This window comes from Typopeltis vanoorti, chromosome 15 (assembly GCF_054136105.1).
Source record: "Typopeltis vanoorti isolate ZY-2024b chromosome 15, IOZ_Tvanoo_1.0, whole genome shotgun sequence".
Classification (NCBI taxonomy): domain Eukaryota; kingdom Metazoa; phylum Arthropoda; class Arachnida; order Uropygi; family Thelyphonidae; genus Typopeltis; species Typopeltis vanoorti.
This window is the reverse complement of record NC_143563.1, coordinates 102,504,886-102,517,352: the sequence shown is the minus strand read 5'-3', so window position 1 is coordinate 102,517,352 and position 12,467 is coordinate 102,504,886. Positions and strand designations below refer to the sequence as shown.

General features: G+C 34.3%; 1 protein-coding gene across 1 annotated transcript in view; it reads right to left on the bottom strand.

Annotated features, from left to right (window-relative positions):
* The window catches only part of LOC150099035 (glucose dehydrogenase [FAD, quinone]-like), a 60,880-nt gene that overhangs the window by 11,443 nt on the left and 36,970 nt on the right, over positions 1-12,467 (bottom strand). Inside the window, exons 7-8 of the mRNA XM_090405795.1 lie at positions 9,606-9,759; positions 6,309-6,472 (exon numbers count right to left, since the gene is read on the bottom strand). Of these exons, the coding sequence (XP_090261921.1) occupies positions 6,309-6,472; positions 9,606-9,759 (318 nt within the window). The remainder of the gene's footprint in view (positions 1-6,308; positions 6,473-9,605; positions 9,760-12,467) is intronic.

Genomic DNA, 12,467 nt, shown 5'->3' with positions numbered 1-12,467 from the left:
TACTATTTTAAAAATTCACTCACCAGAATGAAATAATTTAATTACCGATTTAAAACATTTTTCAAATTTATTTTTTAATGGAATAGTACGCAATTTTCATGTACACTATGTTCCAAATTTACCGCCAAAAGTTCTGTCGTCTGCTAATTACCTACATAGTATTTTAATGACCATATCTCATGCCTTCTTTGCAATTTTTTTCCTTACTTTTTTATTTTAAACTATTTTACCAACCTTTAGTCATGAGCAAAATAATTAGCGAGCAAAAAAGTGGAAGTGTGAAATGCATGCAGACCACTCGAAATCCAGGCATTATAATGATTGAATTAAAAAGACTTCTTTCTACATGGATCGAAGATTGTAACCAAAAACGAATCTCGCTAAGAACTGACCTTATTAAATCAAAAGCATTAAGTCTCTTTGCAACCTTGAAAAAAAGGGCTATCAATGATGTAAAAGAAGAATTCAAAGCTAGTGCTGGTTGGTTTGAGCGTTTCAAAAAGAGAAATAACCTACATAATGTTCTAATCACAGGCGAAACTGCAAGTGCAGACAGGGAGGTGGCAGCAAATTATCAGAGATTTTGAAGAAAATTGTGGAAGAAGTGGGGGGGAGCTATTGTGACCCACAAATATGTAATGTCGATGAAATCCGCTTTTTTTTTTTTTGGAAGCGAATGCCTTCCAAGAATTTTCTGACTAAATCAGAAAAATCTCAGCCTGGTTATAAAGTCGCAAAGTCGAGAGAAATTACTGCTAGCAATATGCGAGCCATTTGGAAGCACATTCTTCCACATTGTGCAAATGATTTTAGAGGCTTTTAAAATGAATCTAAGTTAATTAAATCTTATTCTGAGAAATTGAGTGATTCTGACCTGCTAAATTTGGATGCACAGCGGGAAGATAGTGAAGAATATGAAGAAAATCTAATCACTGACAAGCCCAAAGAGATTTTACAGAAACGATTTGAAAATATGTTTCCTACAATCGAAATTTTTAAGCAGCAATGCTTAGAGACTGAACCTGATGAAAAGAGAAGCAGCAAAATTTGCGTTTGTAGTGGAAGAGGCACTACGGCCATACTGTTAATTTTATGAAAAAAAAAAAAAGAAACAGAATGCCCACCAAAGTACGTTGGCTCAATTTTTTGTTAAGAAGTAGAATAATAAAGTTATATTCTGAACATATTTTATTATCTTTCAGCTTCATAGTTTTCCTTTAACAGGCTCTGAGATATACCCTAATTCTTTTATAAAAAAATTAAAGGTCAAAAAAGAAATTTGAGGAACGAATTATAATTTTCCCCATAGGATATTATATTCGATTAGTGCGTTTTTTATTAATGCTCTGTTTTAAAGAACGCATTAAAAGAGGGATTACTGTATACCAAAAAATATTGGATGCCCATCTAATGGAGTTGTTTTTCAATGTGGAGGTCATCTAAATATAAGAGATTATATTTTATAAAATATAATCAGAATTCAAGCTGCCGTTTTCCAACCGAAGTGCTTCATATATACCAACTAAGTTCTGGAGGTTATTTTTATTATAATATGTTATAATTATGTGCTCTCAATTCTGGTTATTATCATCCATGTCGAAAAATATAGAAAACGGTGTGTATCCGAAGAAGCTCATAAGCAGCAAAGTTTTAGATGTGACTATTTATTTATTTTTATTTTTTGAAAGTAGTGTGCTTTCCTGTTCTATCATCTTTCCTTTGCTTATTGCGACACCTGGGTAAGATGTAGGCGAAAGGACAAAAGAATACTGCAACTACCACCTTCTAATGTTACGACGACTGATAACTAATTATAAACACATAATCATTCTACGGGCTATTTCTGCTTTGAGTAATTAAAAAAATATGTTTCTTCTAGGGAATAAAAATGCTAACCTACTAACCTCTGTCAGAGTTCGAGTAACCAAATTCATGTGGTGTTCTGCCAAGTCTCCGACTTATAGATTTCTTTTTTCTTTATTTTCTCAAGTCATCGAAGTCTCTAAAGCTTCACAGACATCTTTCTGGGTTTTACTAGCATTTATGGCAGTACTGCTGACGAAAGATTGCACACCTTATAGCATTATTTTGTATGATCTCATCTTAATTTAATTTTCATGATTTATATCATCATGATTTAAATCTCATCTTAGATGATATTTAAACAGTTGTAATCAGTGCTTTTTTTCTAGAAAAAAAGTTGCCCGGAACTCACATCTTATTAAGCTTTTTATTAAAGAAAATGATATTCAAATCTTAATTTAAATGAAATATAAAATAGCTGTTGCTGTCACGGAGTCGCATAAATGAATTAAATATAATTTATCTTCAGTATTTTTTATTTTAGACATAATGAAATGTAAAATTAAACAAACAAAATTAAAATATACAACCAAAGACCAAACATAAAAGTAAATTTGTAAAAACATTATATAATTTAAGAGAAGTTCATAGTGTTTTCCAAAGTTTTGTCCAATTCTCGTCGAACAAATCGTCTTGACTTCTTTCTTTGCTCTTAATATCTAAGGCCGAATGTCGTCCTCTACGTAACCACAGATCAACATACTTTGAAGGATCGAAAAGTCTTAAAGATTGTCCAACGAGTTTGATGAATAAAAGTGCCGAAACTGTTTTAGTCTTCAACGAAGCTCTTGTTGGGGTGATAATTAAATTCATCTGCGAGAATCCGCGTTCACATTCACTTGATGAAATGGGAATGGTATTCAGAGCATGTACCATACGCAACAGTTTTTCTGGGTATATCTTATCGAGAACGTATGCACGAATCATTTCTCTTTCATTTAGTTGCAGTCTGATTGACAAATTTCTAATTTCCGCCTCTCCGAATGTTAGCTGAGCATCAATATCTTCAGGCCAATGTTTATGGTCAAGCAATTTGGTATAAAATGTTTTGGGGTCAATAGGAGGATTATTTTTTGGAACTTTTTCGTGAAGTTAAACTCCACGAAAGCGTAGATCGCGTACAGCAGCTGCAGCACATCTATAATAGGGTCCACAATTCTGTATTCTTTCTTCCAAAACTTGTACAAGTGCATTTATTTTTTGATTTGCCTTGTAAAGGTTCATGTCACTGTCTTGCAGGTTCAAACTTAATTCAGACAATTCTTGGAGAGCGTCACACATCAATCCTAGATCCAATAAAAAGTCTGTAGATGTTATTTTTCTTCTTAAGTACATCATAAGTACATTTGTAATTTTTATCTCTCCTAGGATCATGCATCGCATTTTCAAAATGATGCACTAGAGATTCAAAATTATTCCACACAGCCAAAACTGAACGGAAATTTGATGACGCTCATCGAGTACTTAAAATTCTTCCAATTTTCAGCAGCTCAACCTCTAGTGATTCAGCACATAAATGCAACTCTCTACTGTTTTTTGGCGAAGCATGGTATAGGACATAAAGTTTATCAATAAATGATTTGAATCTATTCATTCCTGAAATTTCCTTTACAGCATCTTACTGATAATTCTAGTCTGTGATTAACACAATGCCAAACTATAATAGAAGGAAATTTTTCTGACAGCAATTTTTTATTCCACTTTTACACTCTAACATTACAGCAGCGCTATCACATGCTAGAGAAACTAAATATTTTTTTAAATAATCTTCTTTCATCTCATAATATTTAAGACATTGGAGTAAGGAATCAAATACACTTTTTATCGTTACGTTTTCAAGTTCGATCAAGTCCAAAATTAAATTTAAATTAAATTCCAACACCTTCGATACAGCATCGAATATACACTATGAGAGTAGTTTTATTACTTATTATTGTTGTTGTTGATTCATCAATTATCAATGAAATTATATTTTTGGGTTGAACGATTTCTTTAAACACATTTTTTCTCATTTGTTCACTTACGTGATTCACAATATTAATACATGCATTTGTTGAATGAAGAATACGATCCATTTCAATTCCTTTCATTCTTGCAGATCAATTTCACTTTCGAAATTATGGAATGATTGGTTTTACTTTGCTACTTTATATGCAGTTCGAAAATGTTTTGCGGTTATTTCTTTTTCACCAGATAATGATTTTAGAAAAACCTTTTCAAGTGTCTTTTTTTCGGCTTCAGAAACAATGTTTAACGCTGCTTTCTGTGCATCAGATTTTCTGTGATCGAACATTTTTTTTCGAAGTGAGCTCATCTGTGCCAGAATACGTAAACTCATTGTTAGCCCATTCTTTGGAAATTTTCATTCCCATCTTTGCTTCAATTCCAAGAGTTCTAACTTTTCTGCAAGGCGTACAGCCAAATTTCTTTTTGCAAATATACATCCATTTATTTTTTGAGCAAAAATCATTTTTTTGATCTAATGTCCAGCAATTCGGCCAGTCATTTTCAGTTTGGCCTTGCTCCTGAAGATTAGCTTGAGATGATTCGAAAACATCAACTGGCACCATTATATTTCTGGGATTGTCTCAGTGATGACAATCATCTACAACGGAAGACATGCATAAACATCCGTGTCACAGTGGGATTCGAACTCACAGAGTATGGGTTGACACCCGGACAACCAAGCTTCATGACGGATTATTTCACTTTCATTAGAATCGCCATAATAACCTGATGTATAATGCAGGTACTCAGACTATGTACTGTGATACTTCTTTGTGGTGACCAGAAAGAATAGAGAAAGTCGTTGTCATGTCGCTGAACCACTGGTGAACAATTATTACTCGATGGAGAGTATCATTGCCGTCCATGAAACAACCGTCACTTGCTCTTTTTTCTTTTTTTTTCTTTTTTCTACATTTGACGTCCGTAGACGTCGTGCGGTCACTCCTGTACCTCACCGGGTTTTTGGTAGTGAAGTCATCTGTTAGAATAAGTGGTAGGCTCGCAGATTCCCTTTCTACACAGAGTTTGTAGGACAATCACAAACATCCATGCCCGTGGCTGGATTCGAACTCGCAGCCTCTTAGCGGACACGCTAAACACTCTCCAATCAGGCCGGCACTTTCCCTGCTCTATAAAAAGTTTACATTGCAGGACGGAATTGATCGACAACAATATTCAGATATTCCTGGAAGGATACCAGACCATTAATGTCAGGGATTCCGTTCCATACCAACAGAAGATGCTCCACACCAGCATACTCCACAACCTTTATTTGTGTTTACAAGGCAAACTGGTTCATAGTTTTATGGGGTTACTCCCCCCCCCCCCCAAATTCTCGGCCTACCGTCGATACAGAACAAAGTGTACCCTCACTTGTCGGACCACATGACTTGTTTCGGACTTCCAGTGTCCAGTCACGATGTTCTTGACACCACTGTATACGGCATTTACGGTTCCTCGCAGAAATCAGAGATTTCTATATAGGCAGGCGACTGCAAATAACGATTTTCTTCAATTCCCAGCGCATAGTTCAGTGAGATATGTGTCGAGAATAATCTTCATTAAATGTTTCAGTCAAAATCAGAGATTTCTATATAGGCAGGCGACTGCAAATAACGATTTTCTTCAATTCCCAGCGCATAGTTCAGTGAGATATGTGTCGAGAATAATCTTCATTAAATGTTTCAGTCAAAATCAGAGATTTCTATATAGGCAGGCGACTGCAAATAACGATTTTCTTCAATTCCCAGCGCATAGTTCAGTGAGATATGTGTCGAGAATAATCTTCATTAAATGTTTCAGTCAATTACTGCACACTGGAAGTTCTGTTTCCGTACAAGCCTTCTCAGAGAATGGCGATCTCGTTCCTGACAGATCATTGTTAAGCCTGTCTGATAAGCATTTTCCCACTGATTAAAGACCTGTGATATTTCACCTTTTGAGAAACCAATGAGCTCTACGATTTCAAAATCGTGGCTCAAGTCAAACGTGCACCCACAAATCTGAAAGATCCTTTGAAACAAATCCTTTTTTTTTTTCATTGTAATCAGCACTACTGACGATTACTGCTAGCAGCCTTCTTAAATGGTTGCCTAAAACACGTGGTGATGCACCCGACCAAGTATTTTGCATATGCGCTGCGAAAGTGACGTTTACGTATCTGAGTGAAAGTCTCTAATTCAGTGGCCGGTAGGTATATATATTGGGTCAACAATATGTATTGAAGCCATCATTTCTTATTTTGTGATAATAACATCAGAAATGGTAATGAAAAATATGCATTAATCAAATGATGCCTTAATAATACGGATGATGACAAAATAATGGATATTGTTGTGCATATTTTGCTCTAATTTGCAAAGCATTTCTTCCAATATCTTTTCTAGTATAATTTGTTCGTTTCAAAATCTCAATTAGCAAAACGGTATTTTACTCACTGATCTTCTCACCCCCATGGTTCTTCGCAGTGTAATTCCACCATCCGAAGATAAGGTGCCGCTTACAAAATGAAACTGAATATCAGGATAATCATCTGTGTAATTAGCATACTTGGTCTGGACAAAGCCCAGTGCTTCAATTCCCCCCGGAACAGTTAAAGGTCCTAAAATGGAATACAGAACACAGTAATTATTAAAACATTTTTCTCAAATAATCAATTTTATATAACTGAACAGTCTCGGTTCCTAGGCTATCACATATAATTTATTCACTTAATGCAACTCTAATCTATTAAGAAAGTGAGCCTCAATAGCCAGAATAACCAACTAATCAAAGAAATATACTTATCTGATAGTATCTCTTCTTTGCGGATAGACATAATGGAATTTCAGGTTCTTGATTCCAGTAATACTTACATTCTTTCAATATCCACACAACAGTAATAAAAAACAGGAAATGCTTCTACCTGTTCAATAATATCTTGGATTCTATAAAGCTATTTTGCATGTTTAGTAATCTTTAATAACAAAATAAGGAACATATCGCATATTTCGTCTACCTGAATCGCTCGAAACCACTTTAGAAATTGAATTCACTTTATAAATGAAAGAATCTCTCAGAAAAATTTAATTGAAGAAATTAATGCAGATCCAAATTACTTTTCAGACTGAGAAGCTTCAACGGACACTTAAGAAACTTATTTGGCCTGGTTGGCCGAGTGGATAGCATGCCCGTTCTCCAACCACTAGTTTGTGAGTTCGATTTTCACATTAGGCATGGATGTTTGTAAAAACCTGCTGTAGACGAACATGATAGCTCTTTGAGTTTATAGGGCTTGTCTTCATTGTGAAAAAAAAAAAACTTGGAAAGTTTAAAAACTTTTATCACAGACAGAACTTAATGAAAAACAACATTGGTATCGTAGTTGCTTTAGCTTGCACTACTTAAAATACGAGTGTTTTCCAGACGTCCGTATAGTCGCCTTTTTAATTATTTATTTATTTATTTTGAGAGAGAGAGAGAGAGAGAGAGAGAGTCAAAGAGTGTATTTTACATACGTGAACTTTCTGTCGGTGCGTAAATTGTAATGGTAAAAAAAAAACCCTTAAAAGCTTAATTTCAGCGATGATAAAATACTGTAGATAGAAATAAAGGATATTAAAGATCTACTGTTATTTTAAAGGATATTAAAGATCTACTGTTATTTCATAACCGAAGAAAATATTTTTTTTTTCTTTTTCTCCAAAGTATCTTAGCATTTTAGCTGAATAAATAAAGCTAGATGAACAACGACAACAAATTTCTCTTTTACATTATTAGTAAATAATTATTTCATTTCTTTCTTTTTATTCCTTTTTTGTTTTTTTATTTTATGCCGTTTTCTTAATTTCATTACTCCAGATATTGTAAGATCACCCCACTTCAGAAGAACCGCTGCTTTACTAGAATCTTTCTTTCCAATCTGTTTTCCTGTTATTTATCTAACGAACAGCTGACACGCATATCAGCTGTTCGTTCTTTTCACTTCTTTTTTCTTTAACTTAGGCAAATGCTTGGAAATACAATACAGCAGGGGTTCTCAACCTTTTCCAGTGGCATACCACTATATTTAATTCAAGATATTAGATGTACCAGTAAGGCAGTGGCTCACGTACCACCAGTGGTACGCGTACCATAGGTTGAGAATCCCTGCAACAGTCCATCAAGCATTGTACGTGCACAGCCATTGTTTCAGCAATATGTTTAAAGAGGCAATAAATTCTTTTTTATAGTGGAAGCAAGTTTATGATTTTTAATAATACCGTGAAAAAGAGACAGCGAATTAACAATGATTATTATATAGGTAATATAATATAATAATCCTATAATATTAAGAATATTTTCATTATTTTTACGTGATATCGCTATGGACAATCCACTTCTGTCCACAACTACGTAATCCTCTGCTATTACATACAGTATACACAGTCCACAATAACACATCTACGATAAGACATAAAGCATACATTGATTTTTGTCTATAAATTTCTTCCGTGTTCTCTGGCCGATTTCCCTCTATGCTGAATAAAATTGATTTTAAGAAAGAAAAAAAACAACAAAACATCACCATTAGTTGACTAGGTCACATAGAAATATTCCTCTCCCATGGTGAAAATTAAAGCAAAGCCTTTTCCAGTGGAAGAGCTCATTGTCCATTCATTCTTTTACATGCGCGGTAGAGAATATTACAATAATAGGAAAGGTGGTAGGCGAAAAACATTTCTTCTACTTATATACACACTGGTAGGAAAGAAGCAATGGACACCATAGTGTAAAGAACAAACAACCATGGCACCCACATTGATAAGATGCAGGATCTCCTTTCGCTGTAATGATTGTAGCAGTCCTACGGGTCATGCTTTCCACAAGCGTACGATAGCGATCAATGGAAATTTTGGACCATTCTTCCTTTAGACGTAAGGAGGACCTGGACTGTTGTTGAACGGATGATTACCTTTTTTGTTTGTCTCTTTGTTTCGCTTGGAGAACAAAGTATTGAATGGGGGAGAGATTATGTTAAAAATACTGTACGAAAATAATTTAATTTTACTGACATATCTCTTTTCGATGGGGAAACAATCAAATAGAAGCATTACTTTCAGGAAGAACTTAATGTATAACTCCACTTAGTCTGACTTAAACTGTCTTAGGACTATTAAGAGATTAATAATTAGTGCAAAAATATATGATAATAGAGATATCTTTACGAAAATACACAGTGTATATATGTTTATTAACTAGTAATTACAATAAGTTTAGTTCATGCTTATTCTGCATGAAATGACAAAAGTAAATTTTGGTTCTAATTTTTTTTTTTTTACTCCAACGGAGCAATCTTGGCGAAGTTGAGAAGAAAGAAGTTTACATAGTATGGATTTTATAACGTTTTAATCTGATTTTAAACGTAAAATGTGATACTTTCCTAATTGAACAAGTTTTTTTAGCTTGTGGAGAACTCTTCTTTGAATATCTATGTATATCGTATTTACTACTCTATTGTCCAAATTACGCAAATTTTAAATACAGGGTATCCACATCGGCCCTCTCTAGTTTCAAAGGACGTTAAAAATCTAAATGTGGAAATATGTAAAGTTTGGGTTGTTCAAACGTTTTCCCGAAACTCTACTAGTTTAATCCAGAATTTTTTTACAAAAATGTGGTGATTTCGACACCATTCTTACACTTAAGTAGTAGTAACACGCTCAAACTAGGGAGGTCCAATATGGACACCCTGTATATAAAAACAGTATGCTTACCTTTTCTATAGTATATGTATTTGGAAACATCAAAAGGATTTGTGAGTCGTAGCGGGACAAATGTAATTTTCTTATTCACGAGGAAATCTAAACCTCCAGGATAGATGTGATCTTGTAGGTTGCGACCAACAGGAAGATCAGCAATCACTCGAATCTGAAATATATATTTTAAGCTAAAATCACCAAGCCAAATTTTTCTACTAACGTTTCTTCTTAAAAAAATACAGAGCTCAGAAAGTTTCAGTAAATAACTAAAAATTAACAAAAATGTATTTGGTTTCTTTAAAGCCAAATAAAACTTCTTGGACTTTTAGGAGGTCCAATATGGTACAGATTGTACCAATTTATGATACCATATTGTACCAATATGGTAGAATATGGTAGGGATTGTACAGAGTATGTATCTTCATGGAGTTTCTTAGTAGGTTGATAAAATCAACAATTTCGCTATATATCAATATTTATTTAGTTTTATTCTTTCGATATGTGCTGCCCAAAACGATGGTCTCTCCCTCTCTTTCAATACGCATAAACACATTATGCATACGAGAATATACGAAACTGTGAAATTAAGTGAATATACATCTGCATGATGTTTCAGGACACAGTTCAGTACAATCACACCCTCATGGATTTTCTCTTTCTGCCTTATGCTTCTTCTATATTCATTGCCCATTTCATGTCCAATTTCAAACTGATCAACCAGTTTCTATTTCTTTTTCTATATCATTCCATCTACCTATAGTCTCTGAAGCAATTTCACTCCCTTTACCTTCCTCAAAGAATACAGACTTCAGCTGTTGAAGAAATACATGAAGAGATTCCTTCTTTCTCTAAATCTACATACTGAACTAACGTGATATGGTTTCATAGCTTTTGTGTGTGGGCTTCATGTAAAATGATGTGAATATTCTCGAGAATAAATTTGGATATATAAAATATATGACCATTTTCGTGAAATATTATTATTTCAAGTGAAAGTATCTCGTGAAAGTGTGCTTATATTTTGCCTCATTTCTTATTAGACTCCCAGTAGATCAAGAGACTATAGTAAACAGACAGTGCACAGTAAAATTTTATTAGAAAACACTAAGCCTTTGTGTTGCTAGATATAATAATAATAATAATAATAATAATAATAATAATAATAATAATAATAATATGCTATGCATTTTAAAGAATATACTTAAGCGCAGATCACGCTTAATTGAGCCTTTTCGTGACTCAATTGGTGGAAAGACACGGAAAAGACCTCGATTCAGTTCTCATTATGACGCAAAGAAAATATTTATATGAACATTTTCATTTGAAAGCGAGCAACCTTTATTCATACAAGATAAAGTCGGATTTCATCCCGCAAAATGTCAAACAGGTCTGAAACATGACACTAAAAAACAAAAAGATACTTTGGTGGATGCGATCGCTATTGATAAGTGATGTCTCGCCATGACTTTAGGGACGCTGTGGTGATGCTGTTACAATATAACATAAAATGAGAATGCTGTGACATTTTCCTAGTTTCAGGAAATCTTCCAAGTCGCTGCTAATTATAAGCCGGAGATTTTCAACTAGTTAATAGAACTACCATGTCTGTTTTTCGAAAACTTGATAGTTAGTTTAATAATTAGGTTTGATTCGTTACCTAAACGTATGTGGAAAAGAACCAGATTCATATCGGTATACGTGTTTTTATAACTTTTTATTTATAAAAAAATGTTATAATGGAGTATATTAGATGCTGTTTTCATAAATAGTAATGTGTGGAATGAAATACGTACAGACTTGAATCGCTCAGTCTCTATGTTCATTTTTGTATTTGCTTGAAGTGTTCTTTACAGTCGCATGAAATATATATATACAGGGTGTTCGGGATAAATTTGACATATTTATAATTAATTATATTTTTCCGTAAGTTACATGTATTAACACACACTTCTCTTCATTTAAAAGTTTGGACCCTTCTTCATTCATATACAAGATGCAGAAAGGATGGATAGCTGGAACCCACCTGAATCATGGAAGAGAATAACTTGTATCATGATGATTCGTGCCCGCCATCAAAATAAGGATATTACGACTGCTGCCCAATGCTCCCTGAATACAGTAAAAACAATCAGGCATGAACTAGAGACTTGCAATGGTGACTACGAGGATGTAGCAAGAAGAAAGATCCCTAGCAGACGATCTGATTGCGTTCGTACAGCAGAATTCCTCGCAAATCTGCAGGAACAGGTGTTGAAGAACCCTGGCATTGGAATTCGGGCTTTGTTCGTGGAGTTTCTAACTGTAGTCAAGCCCTGGATAACAAGGGTAGCCAATGGTAGGCCGTATGTATGGCAGCAGGATTCGGCCCCTTGCCACACCTCTGGGAAAAGTCAAAAATGGTTGTCTGAAAATTTCTACGACTTCACCAGTCCAAATGTTTGGCCTCCAAACTCCCCAGACCTTAACCCCATGGATTATTTTGTATGGGGCGCAGTTGAAAAAGACACCAATCGCACTTCCAGTAATACAAAAGCCCAGTTAATGGATAAAATTAAAACAGTTTTTGCGGCCCTTCCCAGGGAGACTGTAGCATCAGCTTGTTCGAGGTTCCGAAGCAGAATTGAAGCTGTGATCGATGCTAATGGTGGTTATTTTGAGTAAATCTTGTTGATAGTATTGTAATTAACTCTGCCTGTAATGTTTTTTTGTCAATTCATTAAATTTAATGGATACAAAGAAGATTTTCTTTTTCCTTACGAAACTGTCAAATTTATCCCGAACACCCTGTATATATGTTAATAATACCAAGCAATTTTTAAAAATTTATACCCAAGGTAAAATACTTTCTACATTTATATCTCCTCCAGAGATTTTTAC